The sequence below is a fragment of the Saccopteryx leptura genome, chromosome 1 (genome assembly GCF_036850995.1).
Source record: "Saccopteryx leptura isolate mSacLep1 chromosome 1, mSacLep1_pri_phased_curated, whole genome shotgun sequence".
Classification (NCBI taxonomy): domain Eukaryota; kingdom Metazoa; phylum Chordata; class Mammalia; order Chiroptera; family Emballonuridae; genus Saccopteryx; species Saccopteryx leptura.
In genome coordinates, this window is record NC_089503.1 from 74,638,036 (window position 1) to 74,662,848 (window position 24,813).

A 24,813-nucleotide genomic window follows, 5' to 3' on the forward strand; every position below is an offset into this window, starting at 1 on the left:
AAACAAAAAAGAGATTGGAGGTATGAATAACATTTTACAATTAATCAAGGGAGGCACTTTGGCATCACATTTTTATAAAGAAGCAAAACTGTGAAAACTTACAAGTGTCTGTTACTTATCCACATGTTATATATTCATCAGTAGTGAGATAGGTACCATTCTATTTAACACAAATTCATCCATTCAGCAAAAGGCTTTGAGTGACTACTATATGCTAGGCACTCTGATAGGCCCAGGGATATACCGTGAAGTTTCAACTAAAGTCAGGAAAATGGCAAAGTGAAAATTCCATAAGTCAATCATAAAGTACAGTATGCATGGCTTTGTATATAAAATGCAATCTATAATTACTTTTCTCAATAAAATTAATCCAGATCAAGGGGAAGCAAGGAATAATGGAATACATGCAAGTGTACGACTATTTAAAGCATTCAGACTTTAGGGAATTATCAAATCTCTAGTTACAGAAGTATGAGGGAAGCATTTAAAATTTTTCTTCTTGCCCACAGCATTTATTCCAATTTATTTTACTTTTAAAGATCAAGACTATTAATGTATGTTAATACATTTCGGGAAGAGGGAAGGTTAAAGTTTAAAGTCATTGGGATGAATATGCTTTTACTGGACCCATCTTGAAGGTATTTATTATTGCTTATAAAATCATGATTAGCTGGGTAATGTTTATGGTTTCAACTGGGCTTTATTATGCAATTGCAAATAATTGTAGGTTAGGCTCTTCATTGGGTGCTGTCACACAGTTGAGGTCAAGTGTCCTAAGATGGCTTCATCTAGAAAATCTGTTTTATCCTTCACATGGTGATGACAGGGTTCCAAGACAAGACAGATTAAAAATGGAGTCCTCACTTCCATCAAATTCTATTGTCTGAAGCAGTCACATGCCAGTATTGCATGAGAATGGAAAGGAACTACAGCTAGCGCTCGACTTACGACCACAATTGGTTCCGACAGACCGGTCGTAACATGATTTGGTCATAAGTTGAGTAGGCTATATGTACAGTACTGTGAAATTATGTTATAAAAATCTTTAAGTCATATTTTATAATTTTCTTTCATTATTGTTATATATCATAATTTTCTTTGTTCATTTTATGCCATTTGTATCATCTCTACACCATTTTGTTTCTTATTTTTACATTCATCAGGATTAAGTAAAACACTGCATTACCAGTACAACTGGTTTAATATTTGCAAAGACAATTTCCTCTTGGTAGACATCTTGGGAGGGGTTTGATGAAAAATATCCAAGACACAAAACACAGATTGCTGTACCGAGTCTGGGATAACAGTTGAAATGGTGCACACGGAGATGGTAGTGCTGCCGGAAGCTGGTCCGCATTGTCGTAAGCCCAGCCAGGCAACACTTGCGCTGCCAGACACGGAGCAGTCGTGGCTAGCGATTGTGGTCGTAAAGTCAAATGGTCATAAGTTGCATAGGTCATAAGTCGATCAATATTTGTATCAGGTTACAAGGCAAAGGAGGTCATTAATGGAAGTCATCAAAGCCAAAGCAATCCATCTCCCACACCCCTGAACAAGTGAGCACCGCTGATCTTGTGCCATAATGGACACATTCTAAGGTTGATGAAAGTACAGAAGCAAAGAATTCCTTAAATTTTCTTAGAGCAAAGAGAGTGGCTACTGACTCCTTTAAAAGAGTTAAATTTTTTAAGTCATTGCATGTTTTTTTCCTCCATACAGTTGAAGAGTTGGAGTGAGTTGCCGTTTACTCTTTGCCTAAACACGTAGCAACAATTTCTACATAATACAGTAAGCAACAGTAAATGCACAGTCCTGTAGCTTACAAAAAAATCATAAATCAAGGAAAAAGCAAGTGTAAGAGATTAACCTTGAATCTGAAACTAAAGTCTCCTTTGTTCTCCTCTGGAATTCTGTGATAACAGACACATTCTCAAAGGAACACCTTGCGAAATTGCCAAGAGGACTGAGTGACTTAAACCACTATGTCTAAGTATAAAATAGAATGGCAATTGGGGGGATAAAGGATTTGTTGAAAGTGAAACATCTTTTCTTAGACTTTAAAGCCTTATGTGAAAGCATTGAAAACTCTAAATTCTTGACAAAAAAAAGTAATATCAACTGAACAGAAGAGGATAATTACAATGAATACATTTGGGATACTGAGGCTGAGTGATCAAGGGCTAGATGTAATTACTCCAATCCAACCAGAAAAGGGCTCCAGTAAGAACTGACATTCCCATTTCACAGAAAATGCGGCAGAGACTTCCTGAAGGACCAGGCAACAGAAAACAAGGTGTCACCTAGGAGCTCCAGTGGTACCCAACAAAGCTGTATCTGGTTACTCAAGCACTTTTCTGATCCTGCAGGTGAGTTTTGCCTTGTGAAACTTCCTGTCTGATAAATTGTAAAATACCACATAACCTCATTGTCCACATACTTGATTGTGATCAAAGCAACATAAATACTTCTTGATTAAACCATGTAAAACAATAAGCTATAGAGTACTTCTTCCAGTCTGTGAATGTTTCATATTCAAAAATTTTCTCTCCTGAATCCTAGTTGTATCATCCAAACATTTGGCCAGACTTTGGCAACAAAACTTCTATTGGCTAATTTTTGGCAAAATAATTAAATTTGCCTAAATTTGAAAATAAAATGTTTTGGCTTAGTTTTTGCCCACAAAAAGAATGTCTCCTTTTAATTATTCTGTTCTATCCATAGTTTATGCATGTAATATACAATTTCAAATATTTGCATGTAAAAGTTATACTAGAGAAGTAAGTTTTGTTTATTCTACCCTATCCTTTAACTCCTTAGATTTCCTCCCCAGGAGAAACTCTTATCAGTCTTGCTCTGCTCTGAGAGCAATTCTATAATATCCAATTAAATAATTTTTATAAACTCAAATAGCATATTATATACACAGAATATCACCTTGCTTTTTTCACTTAAAATGATCTTGGAAATCATTATGATATCGCTACAAAATACCTCATTAACTTTAACAGCTATGTAATAATACATTGGATGATTTACTTACTTTATTGGATTACTGTTGGTGTACATTTTAGTTAAAAAAACGTTTAAATTAGTAAGAGCCAGTGATCATGTGGATGAGTTTCTTTTTTAACACAATCTTGGATAAGCATCTCCTATATAGTGACCAAGCCCCACTCTCCTAAATCTAGAGGGAAGTTCCTAATTTTTGAGGCAAGCCTAAACATATTTTTATCTTTGATTGTTGTTTTGGGGTTTTTTCTGCAAACATTTTTTTTTTTACTTTCTCACCTTCACAAAATTTCTCATGCCCTCTACTGGGAACCCATCCCTACTTAATTTTCACCAATTGTCAGTGTTCTTCCTATTAAAATTCAACTGTCAAATTCCATTTCCTTCTGTAATATTTCTACCATGGCCCTCACCACCACAGAGTAGAATGTGATGTTTTTTTTTCTCATTTAATTTACTTTAAGGACATATTTTAACTCCTTGTCACCTTGAATCATTGTTATATCAGTGCATGCTCCATCTCCTTTGCCAGACTGTGTGCCTTCTGAAGGTAGTGATGTACATAGCTTAGGGCCACCCTTCTGAGAACTACCACAGGGCCTTTCATCTATTCATGCTTAATAAATAATGAGTTGTACAAATATGCTCTTAGAGTTTGATTGCATTAGATTCTGCTAACTTATAATAGGGCACTGAACTGGAGGTTAGTAAATATGAGACTTACTCCTGGCTTTGAAATTGCTGTTAGGTAATTATACGATGGGTTGTTAAAATTCTTAAAACATTGGTTTTGAAAATGGAATAAAATATCTGGATTATTTGTATCACTACTCATTGTGAGAATCAAATCAAATAGTGGTTTTACAAGAAATATCGCAGCACTAAAAAATATACTCAAAGGTCTCCTACTCCAATCACCTATACATTGCTCAAAATCTCTATATAGTAACATCTTTATATGTAAAATATAAATTCATACATGAAAATTTCTAGAGTCATAGAATTTTCCACCAATATAGAAGTCCATTTTATGTTTATGCCATGCTGAATATTATTATTAAATGTGGCCTACAGTGAAACTCACATTACGCAACTTGATAATAAAAGTTTGCTATAGCTAATTGGTGATTAGCTCCCAGTCTCTGTAGTAGGTTGGGTTTTTTTTTTTTTTTTTTTTTTGGTCATTTTATTAATTTCTCAATAATGCAACCCTACACTTTATAGGATTAGATTGTTTAGACCACACTGACAGTGTTACTGCAGGATTTTTAAATCTAAACTAACCCTCACAATGATTGAATGAGGTATAAAGATAATTTTCAACTTTTTTTGGTATTCTATAATGTGTGTAGTATGCTGTCCTAGATAGAATGTTGTATAATGAGTGAGTCTCACCATTTGGGTTCCTTGAACTCTGTAGGTCTAACTCAAACTATCCCAAACAGCTTTGAATAATAACTAATAAACAATTCACACAAAAGCATTTAAAAAACACAATATATAATAAAAGGGCTAATAGTATTATTAACTGTTATAAAGCCTTAGTCATATTTTTCTCCTTACTATACTTTTAGCATAAAGAAGCAAAATATTTTAAACAAACTAACAATGAATTATTAAAACTTACACTTTCTGAGAATATTCTATACAGAGATAAAACAAATTCATATATATATATATATCTTCATTTCAGATTTAACTACATACTCAATTGAAAAAAAGTTGAAAATGACTGCTTGGTCATTTTTTATTATACTGGAACCAAAACTGGCTGTCTAGTGTATTTATGTATATTTATTCACTCCTCATGTGCATTTATGTGTACCACTCTTTATCAGTAATAATAGGCACTTGGAACACCTTTAAAATGTTAAATATGTGAGATGCTCAATGAAGATCTAGAAAATTAAAAAATCTCTTGCATCATTATAGCAGAAGTACAAATAATGTAATACATAAAATTTTCCATTTTGACACACGAACACTCATGTATCTTAAATCTATGTTACTCCATACATATGCCATCCAGTCCCTTCTTTATTAATGGTTTATACTGGGGCAACTCAAAAGATCCCAAACAGTTAAGAATATTTTTCCTTTGAAAATCTAAATTTTCAACTGGGAAGCTACTGAGATACCAGTAAGACACAGCTGATGAGTGTAAAGGAAACTTACCTTCAGTGTGCACAGCTGACACATAAGTCCAGTTGTATCTCTTCACTATGTCCACCATGGCTCGTGCCTGCTGGGCATCTGAAGGCACGACCCTCATGAAGTACTTGAAAAGAGTTTTATCACTCAGATCCATGCTTGTTGCCGAGTAAGCAATCTGAGGTATGTTGAAAAGCTGGAGCAAGTTCTGGACCTGAATGGCCACAGAACTGGAGCCAGGCCCAATGACCCCTACTATGGGCTTCTTGGAGCGGAAGGAAGAGGAAGAGCCATCCACACAGCGCACCAAACCTTCCTCTTCTTCTGAAGAGATGAGGGAGTCCCTTATGAACTCAATGCTCTGTTCTAGGGCCACAGCTGAATGCCAGCAGGAATCCCTTATCTCACAGCCCAGGGTGATGTTGGGCAAGAGTGTGGGGTCTGAGTTGATCCTCTCCAGGGTGTGAAGCATGGCCTCCACCCTCTGAATGCCATACTGTTCACGAACTGCCCCACACTTCCTCTCATGAACTTTGTCCACAGTGGGTTGGTGGTGGACAGAAAATAGAGCTCCAATGATGATGTCACCTGGCATGTGAGCCACCACCCTCCTCTCGTTGGACTGTGCACTCCCGCGGACATCTTCTTTCAAAAGCAGGACTGACAGGATCAACAGAAGGACCATTTTAGGAAAAGAGTTCAAGCGACTAAAGATAGCATGGTGGGGAAAATTTAGGAGAGTTCTAATAGATAGAATCAAACAGTGTCCTGTGTTGAGTGGCAAACCAAGAAATTAGTCAGTAATTCAGATATGCTCTCTAAAGGACCACCATGTCCCCAGGTACCATTTAGTTAGATGTATCCACATGATCATGATCTTCAAAACCTGAAAAAAAATAGCATAGGTATTTAACAACATTAAGTGCCACTAGTTTGGGGTGCTCTAATCATCTATATTGTTAGAGAAAGAGAGGACTTGGATGATATAGATAACTTGAAAGTAAAAGGGACATAAACATTTTTCTGACTGTCCTTTGTACGTCTCCTTTGTGAATTCTGTGATGTGATGAAGTAGCTGATATATACTTCTTGATCCTACTTTGTTTAGATTAACATTTTTTCCATTTGTTCATCTGGAGTATAGAAAACTAAATCTTATGTCGAACAAGCTGAGCCATGCTCTAATGTGGAAGTGAGAGACAGCATTTTAAAAGGAAAACTATGCCATGAACAAAAAGCTGTAGGGAGTATGAATCCCAAACACTAAACATTGGTGATAACTGGTTGATGCTATTTTTTTTTTATTTTAGAAATGTTTTTTGTTTGGTTTTTTTTTTTTCAGTTTTTGACATTGAGCATGTAGTTATGTGATTACAAAAATAAAGTTACTTAAATAAAGCCTACATTTCCCTCCTACAAGTGCAATGTAAGCAAATTGAATAATCTTCCCAATAAATAAATATTATGTCTAGTTTCCATATATGCTAGAACAAAAACATAGGAGGCCATGTTGCTATTTCCAAGTTAAATGAACTACAAGGAGTGAAGGAAAAGAGTTGGGGCATTACAGAGTAAAATATTCCACAAATAGGCACCAAGCATAGTGACATGAGCACCAGTTTTTGGAGATAATATTCAGGTTAAAATTCTAGTTATGCTATTAAGAAGTATTAGTAAATTGTTTAACCACTCAGTAGCAAAATTTCCTTATCTGAAAAATAAGGATAATATGGGCTAAGCTGCACTTATGGGAATCAACATAAGATTTCAACTACACAAATATTTTGTATATTGAAAAGGGCTATAGCAATACGTATTTAAGACATAACTTCTTCCATTAGTAAATTTCCAAGGGCATTCTGTGGCTAGGTAGTGAGGAACAGAAAATTCTCTGGCAACTCACTTGGTTCTCCAGAGTCTTCAAAGTAATTACAGAGTCTTGTAATAAAATTCACAGTATTCAGTCCTCTATCACTGATCCAGGGGGAAAAAAACCCTCCACATCAGGAAGACTCAAAAGGCTGGGAGAATGCATGTTTGGAACTGGCCTTCCAAATAGAAAGTTACTATAGCTCTGAATATAGTCATTATTTCATTTTAAACTCCTGGGAGGATGAAAAAAAATTTTCCCTGGATGCTTACAGCAAACTCTAGCATACTCTGTAAAAGGGAATTGACAAATTAGTGATCTGGGTTATTTAAATGATTGTACAAGAGACTTATGTTATTTCCTCTGTCAACCAAGAATCTCAAGTTGTTTTAAAGTGACTAACTCTATACGCACCATTTTTCAAAGACAGGTGATGTTTCTTCAAAAATTTAAACAATTATTATACAATACTTCTTCAAGAATACTAATGGTTTTCAAAACTCATCAGATCTGGAAACATTCTAATCCAGACACAAAATGAACATAGAACCACACTTCTAATCACTCTCACCCTCATTTTCTTTGTATCTTCTACTATTTCTTATGGCAACAGAGAAAGGCTCCATTTGCATGGTGCCAAACACTAACATACATATATATATATATATGTTATATCTCACAAAAATTAAGGGATATTTCAAAATGAATATAAAGCTATCCAGGGGTCCCCAAACTTTTTACACAGAGGGCCAGTTCACTGTCCCTCAGACCATTGGAGGGCCGCCACATACAGTGCTCCTCTCACTGACCACCAATGAAAGAGGTGCCCCTTCCGGAAGTGCGGCGGGGGGCCAGATAAATGGCCTCATGGGGCCTCATGAGGCCCGCGGGCCGTAGTTTGGGGATGCCTGATATATACTATACTATATATATACAAACCTCCACTAAGTAGATATTCCAGAATAACTAGGCATTTGGCATATTTAGGAGAAAAAAATCAACTTTGTTATGAAAATTGGCATTGTAGACAAGGGGGAAGGGAACAAAGATGTTAGTTTTTTTTCATTTGGAAATAATCTGAATATTCTTAAGCTTTTTTTTTTTCATTTTGCTTAGACCAAAGACCTGAGGCCACAACTTGTTCTCAAAACCATTTAAATTCCTTAGACAAAAAGAAACATTTGGCCTGACGAGGCAGGGACACAGTGGATAGACAATTGGACTTGGATACAGAGGACCCAGGTTTGAAACCCCAAGGTTGTCGGCTTCAGTGCAGGCTCATCAGCCTTGAGCATGGGCTCACCAGCTTGAGCACGGGGTTGCTGGCTTGAGTGTGAGATTATATACATGACCCATGGTCACTGGCTTGAGCCCAAAGGTCACTGACTTGAAGCCCAAGGTTGATGGCTTGAGCAAGGGGTCACTTGCTCTGCTGTAACCCTTCTGGTCAAGGCACATATGAGAAAGCAATCACTGAACAACTAAGGTGCCACAGTGAAGAACTAATGCTTCTCATTTCTCTTCCTGTCTGTCTTTCTGTCTCTCTGCCTCTGTCACAAAAACAAAACAAAACAAAACAAAAAACATTTGAAGTAAAAACAATCACAATTACTCATTAAATCCAGAATATTAGTGAGCAAATTCAATAACAACTCAGAGCCCATTTTTATTATGTAAGAGCATCAAAGTGATACGAGAGATTAGAAGTTGCCCTGATATCAAACCGATGAAACTAAAGTATCAGTCTCGTATTTTATTGGTGGGAGCTATCTCAGGAAAGCCCTATATATTGAGACAGAGTATATATCTGATTAATAAAAATATTAACACTTATATATAATAGTTTACATACAATATACACACAGTGATATACTGTCTGCCTATTACAACAAAATTATTTAATTCATTGAACAAATATTTATTAACTATTGAGTGGGAGAGACTAGCATTGCAAAGCAGTGCAATGGTATATATTAATAATTACCAATATTATCTTTCATTCAGCATCCATTATGCACCAGGAATTATTCTTTAATTTGTTTAACAAATATATGTGGCATGTCTATGATATGACTTTCTCCTGAGAATTAAATATTCAAGAGAGAACAAATTACACATGGCTTCCTATACTCATCGGGCTCACAGATCAACACTCCAAAGGTAACTTTAGCTGGAACCTGGTGAATGCAAAGAGCAGTAAAATGAGAGATAAAGAATTTTGGACCTGTGAAAGTATGGCTACTTGTATAAAAATGGGAGGGGCAGTGGTATAAGATGAAGGTTGGAAAATAAAGGGCTAGACCATGTAGGATCTTGTAGGCTCCTGAAATTTAATTTGCATATTAAGTGCAACAGAAAGTCATTGAAGATATATAAACAAATGGTTGGCACAATTCAATTTTAGAAAAGATTGTTCTAGCTGCTCATAGTTTTGATAAGTGAACTGGAAAAATCTATTAAGAGACATATTAATCTAGGTAAAGATGGTAGTGGCTTGGCTATGATTGGTGAGAGGAGATATGGAGAGAAGTAGACACAATCAGATATATTTTGCAAGTAAAATGAACTGGATTTTCTGGTGGACTGGATTTGGAGGTAAAGGAGAAAAGAATCCAGGTCTACTTCTAGGCTTTGAGTTTAAAAAACAAGTGTACTTAGGTACCATTAAAATACATGGAATAGACTGTGCAGAAACAGATGGGGGAGCAAGAAAACTTAATTTTCTTTTGAACACATTAAATTTGAAATGTTTTTAAATGATCCAAGTGCAGGTGTCAAACAGCAAGTTAAATATATAAGGTTGGATCTAGAGGGCCATTTTGAGTTAGAGATGTAAATTGAGTGTCACCAATATATAAAATCTTTGGAATGAATACAGTCACCTGGAGAGCAAGTATAAATAAAGAAAAGTGGAGCTAAAAAGTAAGTCCCACAGAGAGGTCAGGTTATGGAAAAGCCAGCTAAGGGCAGGGAGGCAACTCAGCAAGGAAGGAGAGAAAGTAAAAACATGTGATGTCAGAAAAGCCAAAAGAGAATGTCCTTTAATATTTACAGACATAGGCAAGGCTTTTATGTTGCAGAAGGCAAAATACAGCTCATTTAGAAAATATTCTATGTGCGTTGTATATCTGTGTGTGTGTGGAGGGGAGATGTCAAATAATCTTCATAACAACCCTGAGATGTAGGTATCATTGTATTAGCTATTTTGCAGATGTAATGAGTTTTGATGAAGTAAAAACTAACCAATTACTTAAAAAGTGTTGGAACTGGAATTCATGTCTAAGCCTAGCATTGTTTCTTGCTGCCTTACTGCCCTTCCTTCAAGAGAGGTATTTATAAAGTCCATGGAAAATGAGAGGGGCCACCAAAGACAATTTGAACTTCTGAGAGATATAGAACCTTATAGGAGTTTTCTTAAAAAAAAAACTAGAGCATGAAGAACATTTCAGGAAAAGAGATGATTCTGCACATAGAAGGTACAAATATGTATGATTATCTAGTGTAACTGTATCTATATCACCCTAGCAGCCCCCATAAGATTATGATCTATCAGATTATAAAGCAATGACTGCTTCCTAATCTGCTTTGAATACATACAATGGACAAGCTTTTATTGATATTAGCTATGGAGCTCAGATACCTGAAAAGTATAATTTGAAATAAATTGGCCCTGGCCAGTTGGCTCAGCGGTGGAGAGTCAGCCCGACATGTGGAAGTCCCTGGTTTTATTCCCGGCCAGGGCACACAGGAGAAGCGCCAATCTGCTTCTCTACCCTTCCCCCTATCCTTCCTCTCTGTCTCTCTCTTCCCCTCCCACAGCCAGGACTCCACTGGAGCAAAGTTAGCCCAGGCGCTGAGGATGGCTCCATGGTCTCCACCTCAGGTGCTAGAATGGCTCCAGCCGCAATGGAACAATGCCCCAGATGGCATCCCTTCCTGCTGGGCATGCCAGGTGGATCCCTGTCGGGTGCATGTGGGAGTCTGTCTGACTTCCTCCCTACTTCTAACTTCGAAAAAATACAAAAAAAATATATTATGACTTACAAATTGGACAGAATTGTGCTACAACTCAGCTTATTATAAAGTGAAACAAGTCATTCCATGTGCTCCCAAAATACAAGCATTAATAGAAAATAAATTCCAAATGGCCAGTAGAGTATACACAAGTTCTAATATCATTACTCATTTGTTCAGTAAGTGTTTGTCAGGTGAATGTTCTGGACTAAGTACTCTTCTAGGACCTGCAGGTTCAGTTATGTACAAAGAAGACACAGATTTACACCCTCATTGCGCCTCCTATCTAAAGGGGTTTGTCAGAAAATGTATACTAAATTATTGTGTGCTGCATAGTAATAAAGGAGAAACAAATAAGTCAGGAAAGGAAGGTAGAAATCAGATATGTAAGAAAATTGTAATAATGTAGCCAAAGAAGTATACACTATAAAAGAAAAATTTGAATAAATTGCAGGTCAAGGTAAAAATCTAATGCAAAATCCCCGAGGCAGATTTATGCTTAGTGTGTTGAGGAACAGCAAGGAGACTACTGTGACTGCAGTGAAGTAAAAATAGGAGAAAGGAAAAAAGTGAGGTTTGAGAGACACTATGATGACATTGAGGGTTTTTTTTACTTTAATAGACTTTGGTTTTAAAATTCTGTGAGAGAAATTTCTTTTCCTGGAAGAGTTTTCAACAGTGGAGGACACACAGTGACCAATATTTCAACAAGAGTAAGGGCACAAAGGCAGAACCAAGAAACCACTGGGGAAACTCCTATAATAATTTAGGTGTGAGAGATGACAGTGACCTGGATCAGGAAGGTGGTAATATAGGTGGTGAGAACTGGGAGAATTCTCAATATATTTTGTGAGTTTGCTGTCAGATCTGACTTGGGATGTAACGGGAAGAGAAGAATCAATGAGGACACTAAGGTTCTCAGCTTAAGCAAATAAAAGATGGTGTCACAGGGATGAAGTAGGAAAGCTGTGCAGGAGCAGATTTGGGTGGAGATAACAGAAATTCGGTTTTGATATATCAGTTATTAGATACTTCTTAGAAATACAAGAAGAGATATGTAATAAGAAACTATCTGTAAGAGCTATCAGTATACAAAGGTTCATTTCTGTATATATAAACTGGGTGAAATTAAAAAGTGGAAATAGAAAAGAAATTAGTTCTACGACTGAGCCCCAGAGTGTTCCAATATTTAAATTTCAAGAAGTAAGAAGACACTGAAAAATATTTTTGAACTGAAACTTTCTCTTTTGAAATGTGTGTATGTGGTACCGGGGGTGGGGGAATGTGAAATATTCATGTTTTATTGAGCAAAAAAAAAATCAGATAAGGTTTTATTTTCACAAGGTACATTGTGAATGCATCTATATGCAAACACAAAGTTCAGAAATGTAAACACTGATATTCTATAATAGGTCACTCTCCAGGTGATGGAAATAAATGTTATTTTTTCACTTCTTGTTTGTCTTTGTATTTCTAAGTTTCTAAACTTACTATGCGTGCGTGCGCGCACACACATATAAGATTATAATTCTTTTTTTTTTTTTTTTTTTTGTATTTTTCTGAAGCTGGAAACGGGGAGAGACAGTCAGACAGACTCCCGCATGCGCCCGATCGGGATCCACCCGGCACGCCCACCAGGGGGCGACGCTCTGCCCACCAGGGGGCGATGCTCTGCCCCTCGGGGGCATCGCTCTGTTGCGACCAGAGCCACTCTAGCGCCTGGGGCAGAGGCCAAGGAGCCATCCCCAGCGCCCAGGCCATCTTTGCTCCAATGGAGCCTCGGCTGCGGGAGGGGAAGAGAGAGACAGAGAGGAAGGAGAGGGGGAGGGGTGGAGAAGCAGATGGGCGCTTCTCCTGTGTGCCCTGGCCGAGATTCGAACCCGGGACTTCTGCACGCCAGGCCGACGTTCTACCACTGAGCCAACTGGCCAGGGCGGTTGATTATAATTCTTTTAAGTGTAGGATTGAAGAATCTGCCTTCTAAAGTTTTGCCTCATTCGTTTGTTTGTTTGTTTGTTTGTTTCAGTGTGTGTGAGAGAGAGGGAGGGACAGACAGGGACAGAAATATAAGAAAAGAGAGAGATGAGAAGTATCAGCTCATAGTTGCAGTACCTTAATTTTCCATTGGTTGCTTTTTCATATGTGCCTTGACCAGGGGGCTCTAGCTACACTAGTGAGCCCTTGCTCAAGACAGCAACCTTGGGCTCTGGTCAACAAGCTTGATCTCAAGCCAGCGATCATGTGGGATCTATGATCCCACACTCAAGCCAGTGACCACCCACTCAAGCTGGATGAGCCCACGCTCAAGCTGATGACCCCAGGGTTCAAACCTGGGTCTTCAGTGTTCCAGGTTGATGCTCTATCCACTGCATCACTGCCTGGTCAGGAGCCTCATTCTTTCTTGAGGCCTCATCTCCCGTTGACTAGCTCCTTCTTGGGAGTCTGCTCATCAGGTTAAATATGTGTGTCTTCCAGGAACAGATCCCCTAACCCCAAAAGTTTTCTTCATGCTGCTTCTGATACCTGATATGCTCTTAACCCAAAGTCCTTGTGGCACAGTCTGTAAGAGCATGGGCTTGGAGTTAAGTAGACTTAGTTTTGAATCCTGGCACTGCCACTTGTTGGCTTTGTGCCCTTGGTCACTTAGCCTCCCAGAGCCTAATCAGAATGATAATAGTACCTACCTTAAAGAGTTCTAATGAGGATTGAATGAGATAATATGTTTGAATAGTCCCTTTATAGCATCTTCCCAGATCCCTTGTCTTGCAGTATTTGCTCTGTTCTCCGAACTCGCATGGCATTTTTATCCATAGTTTCTTATAATATTTATTACTAAGCTAAAATACTTTTTTATATTCATATTTTGTCTTTCAAAAATATGTAAACACCTTCAGGGTTAAATGTATGCCATATACAGCCCCTGATGTAATCCTTGCACAAAACAGATGTTCAGTCAATTCCACAAAGTGAACAAATAAGTGAATTTCTTCCACTTGGCTTTCTGGTCAACTACCTGATTGAGGTTCCAAGATAGTACCCCCTGTCCCACCATGGAAAACTGAAAAATATATAAAGACATTTTGTGTCCAATGGGTCCAAGCAACAAAGGACCTCAAAAAGGAAAGCAGGAACGGACAAAGTAGCAGAGAGAAACCTTTAGGGATCCCCATGGCTTTTCAACCTATTAAGGAAAACAGCAGCATAGAACTAGAGAGCCCTGTAGATGATTCAGTTTGACTGAAACCCATAGAGATTAAATGAGTTTTAGTAGGCCTGGGACCAGAACCCAGCAACAGTCAGCTCAAAACTCAGCCTTAATCATATTCTGCATCATAATATCTATTCTTCTATACTTTCTCCGCATAGATTATTTAACACAGATATATTTTTATTTAAATAAAATATTAGTATGAAATCTATTTCATGATATATTTTAATTCTTTTCTATATAGTGTATTGTAAAATTTTTCTATATTAATTCACTTTGATGATGGGGACAACGAAAACAATGATTAATATACACAGAGAGCTTACTATGTGCTAGGCACTATGCTTAGTTTTGATTATAAAATGTCATTAAAAACTATAGAATACTGGCCCTGGCCGGTTGGCTCAGCGTTAGAGCGTCGGCCTGGCATGCGGGGGACCCTGGTTCGATTCCCGGCCAGGGCACATAGGAGAAGCGCCCATTTGCTTCTCCACCCCCACCCCCTCCTTCCTCTCTGTCTCTCTCTTCCCCTCCCGCAGCCAAGGCTCCATTGGAGCAAAGATGGCCCGGGCGCTGGGGATGGCTCCTTGGCCTCTGCCCCAGGTGCTAGAGTGGCTCTGGTCGCGGCAGAGCGAAGCCCCGGAGGGGCAGAGCATCGCCCGCTGGTGGGCAGAGCGTAGCCCCTGGTGGGCGTGCCAGGTGGATCCCGGTCGGGTGCATGCAGGAGTCTGTCTGATTGTCTCTCCCGGTTTCCAGCTTCAGAAAAATAAAAAAATAAACTATAGAATAGATAATTTTATGCATATTTTACAGATGAAGAATTTGAGCTCAGAGCATTAGAATGGTTTGGCTAAGATTCCAAAGCAAGTGAGTAGCAGAGCTACAATTCACACTTAGAATTGCTGTCTGAGTGAACCAAAATTTGTTTAATGATTTCCTATTGTTAGATATTTAGATTGTTTATAGATTTTCTTACTTTTATAAAATGTTTCACTTCATTTATATTTGAAAGTATTTCTATGGGACAAATATATAATATTTCTGGCATAAATGTTTCCACAGTTTTTAATCTACCAATTTAGATTTCAAAATATGGCATTAACTTCACTATGTTTTTTCTCCTTAACCCTATCAAAACTGGGTACCTCACAACATTTCTTCCATGAGGATCTGCTTTTTAATGCTTCTATACAAGCTTGTAGGTGAGGCCATGACTGCTTAGCTATTTTACCATAAGCTTTTTAATTCATTTAAGAAGGGTCTGGTAGAACAAAAAAGAGGGGAATAATATTATTATATTACTTTTTTTTAGTGCAGTCTTTTTCCATTATTAATTCTACTTCAACATAACACAAAATTACTGCTAAGAAACTCTGATTATCCCCACTTTATATATCAGGAAATAAAGTTTCCAAGAGAATAAATTATTTGTTTTAAGTTATAACTCTGATGTGGAAGGGGGTTATTGGTGGGTAGAAAAAAAAAAACAGGTTCCTGACATAGATAATGAGCAAGAATTAACTAATACAATGACAAACAACCTTCAGAAGGTTGTAGATTTACAATCTAATAATATTAAGACCTTTAATTAAAAGTGGAAAATAACTAAAGTTTATATAAAAATGCAATCTGTATATTGATTCAGGGTCCTATTTTCAGAAGCATGGGGCTGCTTTATTCAATATTGTATTTCTGAGTTTATAACATAACATTAGTCACAACCTCATTATAGAAAACATTAAGCATATATTTAATATGCATAAAAGTATTTTGTTTCAGGTAAAAATATTGTCTCATATTGTGAGAAGAAACATTGGTGGGTAGAGCTTTCCATAGTGACAAGTTACATTATAACCAGATTCACAGATCGCGTTATCCTTTATTTTCAAGATTCTTCTCAAATGCTGACCATCTTTCTGGCACAGATGTCTCTTATATAACTTAATCCCCACACAAGCAAATAACACAGCTCAGGACATTAATACTAAAATGATTTATTCTACCTGAGCAATAGCCTCATCATAAATAGTAAGGAGTGTCAATATTGCATATGCCATGGACGTCTTTGATATATTTTTCTGAAAACAAGTGCCTCCCATAGATAAGAGACACTAAAGTATAATGATTCTGAGAGCTTTATAGTTGGAGGACACCTCCATTGTTGTTTCTATCTCAAGCATACATCTGTGACCTTGTAAACAAGAAAGTCCAGAACCCTCTCTGTTTAGCCCAGGTCAAAAAAACATATATGCCATACTTTAATTGAAAACACCTGAGACAAACAAACAAAAAGGGCTTTAAATAATATTGTATGAAAGTGAAACCTGTAATTTTATGCATTAATTAAAAGGTGTTGGCAGTAGTATAAAACTCTCTAAATTATTGTAAATCATTTAAAAGTACTGGTTTAGTAGTCATTAAAGACCTGAAACAGCCTTCTACAGTAAAGCAATAAAAATGATGTAATCCACTGTTAACTAGTCTCAATTTAATTATCAAGCAGGGATTATAGCCTTTTCCCCATTTTGCAGCTTTCAGCTGCTTTCTTGTTATTTATGGCATACCTCTAAAGACTGTAAAGCATTATCATGCATATTATATTACTTATCATCAGGTGCCTGAAAATGAGGTTTTGCATTTCTAACTCAATTTCTAGTTATTTATCAACATTTAATACTTAGTGAATGCCTTTTTGTGCTAAATAATGTACTGCAGAAACAATATTTTAATGTAAGTCTCACAATAACCCTGTGAGGTTGGTATGATTACTACCTATATTAAATATCTCTAGAAATTGAGGTTTAGAGGTGAAGAATCTTGCCAGAAGTCTCATATCTATAATAAATAGCAGAGTCAGGACATAAATCCAACTCTCTTGGCTCTAAAGCCCATGCTCAACATAATCAGATAATAATGTCCCCCATAGGATCAAATGGGTTATTTGGTTAAACCTTATATGCATTGCTTAAAAAATATTCTGGAGACTCTCCTTGCCATCAAATTCTTATGTAATGCCAATCAGCTACATTTAGAAACCACACAAACCAACCAAAAATATCTAGGTAACTGTTTCCTAGAATCATTTAGATGACAGTTTCTCAACCTGAGCTCTGTTGACATTTTGAACAAGACAATTAATTATTTGTTGTAGGGGGTTGAGGAAGAGCTGCTGTCCTGTGCCTTGTAGGGTGTTTAGCAGCATCCCTGGTCTCCAGACAACCATAGCATGCACCTCCTCTAGTAGTGATTAATAAAAATGTCCCCGGACTGTCAAATATCATCTGCAGGTCAAAGTCATTCCCAGTTGAAAACTGCTAATTTACATGAAACATTCTGGTTAGGTCTATATAAACACCCAAAAAGAACACAACTAAGAACCAATCATTTGGATATATCAGCATTACAGAGCCTTTTCATGAAACCTCCTAATAATCCCAAGGAAAATAGTTTGGAATAGGCATTTCATATTCCTTCTTTACTTTCTTGTTTCTGGTTGCATTATCTCTGCTTGCAATTTTTATTTGAGAAACACAGGTTAAACTGTGAGTGTCAAGGATGATATTGCTTTATTTTAAAAAGTCATAACTTTGATTATCTACAAATTACAATAAATAAATGAGAGAAATCATTCTATGATATACTTCATTTAAAGACTATTTTAATATAAAGTGCAAAGTTCATTAAAGTTTTAGTAAGATAAAGAATAACTTATTTAGTAATTTATAAGTTGGTTTTTCACAATCTCATTTTTATTATTTAAAATATAACATTGTGTTATTTACTTTTCATTTGGATTTTTAAAGGGTTCTACTACATTATTGTGTATTAAGACAAATTAATCTTTTAAAAATATTGTTAAATTTTCCTCTGCAAAATATTGCCAATGTACATAGGCTGTATCATTATGATGTCCACTAGAACCATTGTGATTACGAGCTTTTAGTTTTTCTCAGAACATTTATGCTCAAAAATTTAAAGTTTGTGGCTGATGACCAGAGTCATTGTATAAACTAATCATTAGGGAATTATTCTTAGGTCTCATATCTTTACAAGACTAACAGATTCACATCTACATAACATACAGTATTTTTGCACCTATGTTTTTCCTTTAAATTGTCTGAATAGTTTGACTAAAATAAGAGAAGATATTTGAGAAAGCAATTATGTACCATCCACAGAGTTATTGACAAGATTAAATTCAATAACATGGAAAAATGAAAGAACATTTGATATTCAAAGGCCGAGATAGAATTAATAGCACTTACTACTTCTATACTGTTCAGCGTGGGTCAGGCACTTTGCTTAAATTTGTGCAATTAATTCATCATAATCACTCAATAAGGCTAATAGTTTTACAACATGTTCCCCATTTTTAAAGTGAGGAAACAGAAACAGAGCAATGTTAAGTTAACTTTCCCAAGGTCATATAGCTAGTAAGCCAACAAAGCTGGCTTTCAAACAATCTTGTACAAGTGTCTGCACTCCCAATCATAAAAGAACTCACTGGGAACCACAATAAAGCAATTTCATGATAGTAACCACATGTAGGCTATAGGTATCTAATGTAATGGAGAAAGGGTAGGTTTGAGTTTAAAAAAAAATCAGAAACATATAGATATATATATTTCTTTCATTTTTATGTTATATAACAATGGAAAGAAAAAAAATGAACTCTGAACAACATAAAAGTAAGTACAAATATTGCCTTGTATGATTGTTATGAGGATTAAATAATGTATCTAGTGCTTGGCATGGTGCCTGATGTATTCAATAAATACATCAGAGCAGGGAAGAGCTTGCTCTAAGACTTTTGCTTGATTCCCCTTCTGACTGAAGGTATATATTATAAAAACAAGATTAGAACTGGTTAAATCTAGTTTTTTTTCCTTTTTAAAGTAAATTTAAAGGAAATAGAAGCAAGACAATGACATAATATTTTAGAACTGTTTAAATCAACTGATACAAAGTAATATCAAGATGACATTGTCTCATTTACAAATAGTTAAAACTTTAAAATCAAAATTTAAATTTTTTTATTTGGTTGTACAAGCATATCATGAACAAAAAATATTGTTTTAGATGTTTCTCTATTCTTTTTTCTAAGTTCCACTCATTAATGAAAATGATGACAAAATGTTGCCTCAGGACTAGGATTAATATTTCTCTAAATATTAAAAATAACATATATTTTGGCCCTGGCCGGTTGGCTCAGTGGTAGAGTGTCGGCCTGGTGTGTAGAAGTCCCGGGTTCGATTCCCAACCAGGGCACACAGGAGAAGCGCCCACTTGCTTCTTCACTCCTCCTCCTATCCTTCCTCTCTGTCTCTCTCTTCCCGTCCCGCAGCCGAGGCTCCATTGGAGCAAAGATGGCCCGGGCGCTGGGGATGATGGCTCCTTGGCCTCTGCCCCAGGCGCTAGAGTGGCTCTGGTCGTGGCAGAGCGACGCCCAGGAGGGGCAGAGCAACGCCCCCTGGTGGGCAGAGCGTCGCCCCCTGGTGAGCGAGCTGGGTGGATCCCGGTCGGGCGCATGCGGGAGTCTGTCTGACTGTCTCTCCCGGTTTCTAGCTTCAGAAAAATACAAAATAAATAAATAAATAAATAAATAAATAAATAAATAAATAAATAACATATATTTCTAAATTATAGAATGTTTCTGCTTTCTAGTAATACACCTTCAGTGTATCAAAACTCCAAACAAGCTGACTAACTTTAGCATATCACTGTATATCAACATATATCTATTCATAAAATAGAAGCTAGTTTATAGTCTACCTACCAAAATAACATGGTAAGAATATAAGGAGGAATAATTAGATATGTCTCTTTCTTCATCCAATGAGGATGAAACTGCTGGGAGAAAATGGTGTTCAACTAAGTACAATGATTTTCATAAGTAACTTTATCTTATATTTTTATCTGCAATTTCATCTACCCTTATTGGCATTAATTTAGTTTTTTTTCTCTCTAAAATGCTCTGAAAGTCCCATAATGGGCAATATAATAACACCCCTATAAAATCTTCAATGTGCTTTGAAGAAAAATTTAAAAATTAGAGTTAACATCATTTAGCCACAAAAGTAAAAATGTGTTTGAAACAAATTATTGGGCTGAAACATAACAATATAAATAAAGTAAAAACTTAAAATTGTATATAGTTGCTCAAATATTTTCAAGGTCTGTATATTTTGTCCTGTTTACACACAGTACCCATGAATGAAGTTTTCCATTTTCACCTTGGTGTTCATCCTTACGCCAATAAGGTGTACTATGACGTGATAGTAGAGGCCTGTGTCTAACTATGGAAGTAAAATGAAGAACTGAGCAAGTACTTGAATTATTCAAATCATTACCCCCTTCTTCTTCAAATAATCTCAATGTTCTTTTAAATAAATGAACACTGAAGAGTATGATTTGTCTTTGAGTATTGCCCGCAGCCAAAATATTGCTATGTGATAGCAGAGATCTAGGAGGTGCAATAAAAATACCTAGATTATAAATTTTGTCAATCAGAGTGTAAATAACTAGGAAAGCTTTTCTCTTCAAAGAAAAGGTTATATGTAAAGTGTTCCAGCCACATTCTTCCCCTAAGAAACCTTGCAGGATCTGTCCGGAGTGCTGAACAGGTTTCACTGGAGAAGGCTGGAGACTGTGGGATGTGCATTAATTAACCTGATGAGTCAAGGAAGCAGCATTCTCAAATCCCCAAACAAAGATCCTTTTAAACAGAAATCACATCCATAAGGAACAGAAATTGTCATAATTGATTCTTAAATGTGTAATTACATAGATATAACAGAGAAATTAAACAAGAAACATTCCTGTACAATCTGAAGGACATGAGGAACACAAAGCACACCTAACAAGAGGCAGCCTGCCCAAACACTTTAAAACTCAAAAGAATGTCTGGAGTATTGTATGACAAAGAGGATTCCACAGAAAATAGGGCTTATTCCCACTGGGTGAAGGGGCTGCACATAGCACAAGGCTCCCTTGGCAGCCTCACATGGCCAGTGGCCAATATTAGGGATAGGATTAGCTCTAGCTCAGTCTCTATGGACTCAGAACAATCAAACAACACGTAGAGAATGAAGAAGGTGGAAGCGGACTCTGCTTTCCCACTGACCTGTGTCAGTTTCTTAGTGGGAAGTAAAGTGTTGGAAAATCTATCTGCCTGGATACTCAAGCTTACAGTTCAGTGGAGGCAGCACCAAAAGTGTGCCTAAATATAAACACAAGCGCTTGTTAATCTCTCCTCAATTTCCTTTCCCCACAGCACCTGCTCTGGTGGGAAATGGGGGCTATAGAAAATTCCAGCACTAGTTACAAGAGCCCTTCAGGCAGACTCTTCATGTCCCCTTGTGAGGTCCCAGGTGCAGGGTTAGGCTCTGGTCACCGGCTAGCTTGCGGGCCTGCCCTGAGTTCTTTCCCCAAGTCGCTCTAGCCTGGGCTCCCTCCTTGCCATGCCGCTCACGCTGCCGCTCCGGGGTAACCAGCAGGCTTTGTGTCCGAAGGGAAAAATACATCCACGGAGAGGAAAAAGCGGAGGGCGTAAGCGGAGGTTTAGAAAGAGGCTCGCTCTCCCGTTTGAAAGAGCTGTGCTTTCAGCACCACCCGCTGTCCCCGCTCTTCTGCAGCAGGCGCCAGGGTCGCGGCGGCCAAACGAGCTACTAGGAAGCGACTCTCTTTCCTTTCCCTCTTTACCTGCGCTTCTTTCCATTTCGATCCCTCGGGTGGTTTGGTGAAGCTCAGCCTGCATTCTAATCATGCTCACCTGGCCTTAGGGAGCGGGAACTCGGATATGAAGGCATACACAATCCCTTTTTCAACCTTGCAGCCGTTCCCTCCTTGAACCTATTGCTCTCACCTTTTCTCCCAACAGGTTTAACTATGGCCACCTGCAAACGGAGCAGACACCAATCTCTAGGTTCTGGCCACCCCTGCCCCACCCTCTTCACCCTCCCCCAAACCAAACTGTGAGCTGCCAAGCAAGCTGATAGCTGGTACATCCTTCCCGCCCCGGGACTCATGGGCATACAGACACTTAGCAGGCTTACCCCCCTGTTGGCCGCGCAGCGGGCAGTGAGATGCCTTCTAGCTTGCCCCCCATAAAGTTGGACCTTGCGGATCAGCGAGGCAGAGCTGGCCTCTCCAGTCCCAGGTCCCCCCAAGATGATCTTAAGCTCATCGCCTGCGCTCACTGAGTGCAGAACAGCAGAGCTGAGGGCGGCGTGTGCAGCAATGTCCCTGCTACTGAGAAAGGGGGAAAGGGGGAAGGGGAGAGTGCGGAGGAGGGCGGGGTGGTAGTTTGTATTTATAGAGAAGAGAGTTCTCAGAGCAACTTTTTGGTGCCACCAAGTGGCACAGTCAGTTCCTTTAGGAACACAGACTTTGGGTTGAATCTGGATAAGGTAAGCCAGCTCCACCACCAGATGTTCACATGATGGGGGTTTGTGGGGGACACCCCTAGGACTTGAGTTTTCCCATGTGCACCTTCATAGGTCAACACCTGGGCCCATGCAGATGCTGAAGTTCTAAGAATGAGCTTGCATTGAAGGAGAAGGGGCACTTGTGTCCTCTTCAGACAAGTGCCAGAGGTGTCAAGGACACTGGACAGATGCCAGTTGCTGCCTAAGAGTCTAGGAACCCTTGTCTTAGGAAGCATATCTATTCCCTTCTCCCTCCTAACCCCACTGCCCAGATTACAGTCTTCTCAGATCTCGATCTAAAACCTTCTTTCTGTCACCCTTAGTGCCCAACCTTTAAAATGGGATGCCATTAATTTTCCATGTGTTAGAATCAGTTCCAAATTATTCCCCAAACCCTCAAATTTAAAGAACTTTATAACTTGCTACCAAACCTCCTTCTTTAATTGCTACCTTTAAAAAAGCATGTGACTTCAGGCTCTATGGGTCTGAACCTCTCCAATCAGCACTCAAAACTCCAGTCTCCCTTGCTATCAGCTACTTGTCTGATTGTTTTGCTCACCCATTTCTACAGACCTCCCAGCATGCATTACACCAACTGAACAGCTAGGAGCTTGCAAATGCCTTTGATACTTTGAGTGAAAATGCCCTGAAGCTTCTATTATCTAGATTTTCTGGGTGTTCTTCCTTCCTTGTATGGAGATCCTCAAACCCATATAGTCACGGTCAGACCTACTGCATGGAACCCTACTGTCACAAAATGCAGAAGAACCTCTACATCTTGCAGATGAAGAAACTGAATACACAAAGGTTAAGGAACTTGTTCAAGGTCACACATTTCCCTAGGGACCAACCCAGAGACTACCCAGGGTGGAACTGAATGAACAGTGAGACCAAACTTGGCTTCCAGGCTGCTGCTCCTTCTTCCTCCCCACACAGCCCATTCAGTCCTATTCAGCTCCCTCCTCTTCCCTCTCTCCCCCCACATCCCTCTCTCTTAAGCCGTCATTTGCCAAAGTTCTATAAAGGAATCTAGAGTAAGGATGTCTCTCTAGCATTGCTTAAAGTACATGAACTTGAGATTATAGGTCCAGAGTTGCATGTGTACCCCCTTAAAATGGCACCTTGTTCTAGAAAATCTCTTTTTCCCAGTAGTGTAGTCATGGAAGTGTCATATTATAAATGGAACACTGGCATTCATACCCAAAAAGCTCCCTTTTTTGCTGCCTCTTTTCAGGTCGAAACAACAGCAAATGCTTTTATAGCCCCCCCAATCACCTAATGGCCTCAAAGGTAGAAAAGCTCTCCTCTCTTAATAAAGGCGCCCCTTTGTGCACATGCATCGGTATGAAAGAGAGAGACATGTCCAAACGCCTCCTTTGGTTCAGATCTCTATTTTTTTCGCTCTGATATTTTTTAGTTCGTTTTCTATGAAAACAAGACCACTTAAATCTCTCACTTATGCAAATATAAGCAAAATGATCTTCATAAACCTCTCACTGGGCGACGCCACGATAGCTTGGGCTCCTGACTAGCAATTCATGTCTGATTCATACAGCACACGTCCTTGCAGGGTGACTTTTCTAAACTTGCAGGACCTCGTAGCGTCCCTGGCTCCGCCAGTTCTCCACCTGCCCACCACCTGCCCTCCTGAGTCCCTTTGCCCAAGCTCCCGCCCCTTGCCTGAATGCTTTCCAGCCCGGTGCTGGGGGAGGGGCTCCGGCGGCATCCTACATCCGTGGTGACTCTGGAGCTGAAAGAAAGAAAAACGCGCTGTGCTTACCAGATGCGCGCCCTGAGCCTGGCGCCCCCAGCCAGCCGCTCCTCGCGGGCTTCCTGCGCTCGTTTAGCGGCCTTGGCTGCAGCTGGAGCGCTAGCGGAGGCGATGGAGGCAGCGGTGGCAGCAGGCAGCGCGGCTCCGGCCCGCGGCGGTGGCGCTCGCTCTCCCGCGCCAGCGCTGGAGCACGTGCCGCACTCTGGCAGACGCAGCTGGAAGCGCAGCTCAGGGCTGGCTCCTACTCCTGCAGCGCGCGGCGCGGGGCGCTACAACTGCCAGGGCACCGACTCAGTGGGTGACAAGTGCCTGGAAGCTTCATAGTCTCGGGGTTTAGGCGAGGGTAGCCTCCGGCTCCCTCTGC

The 24,813-nt window shown here is 38.8% G+C and overlaps 1 protein-coding gene across 5 annotated transcripts in view; it reads right to left on the reverse strand.

The window, feature by feature from the left end:
• The window catches only part of GRM5 (glutamate metabotropic receptor 5), a 515,185-nt gene extending 490,602 nt beyond the window's left edge, over positions 1-24,583 (reverse strand). For 4 of the 5 annotated variants that reach the window (XM_066370497.1, XM_066370481.1, XM_066370490.1 and 1 more), the window contains exons 1-2: positions 22,307-22,431; positions 5,185-6,046 (exon numbers count right to left, since the gene is read on the reverse strand). In XM_066370497.1, coding sequence (XP_066226594.1) covers positions 5,185-5,845 — 661 coding nt within the window. In that variant the 5' untranslated portion in view covers positions 5,846-6,046; positions 22,307-22,431. Of the gene's footprint in view, positions 1-5,184; positions 6,047-22,306; positions 22,432-24,458 lie in introns of those variants that run through there. The other variant, XM_066370471.1, reaches the window with a different exon arrangement.
• Between the last annotated feature and the right edge of the window lie 230 nt (positions 24,584-24,813).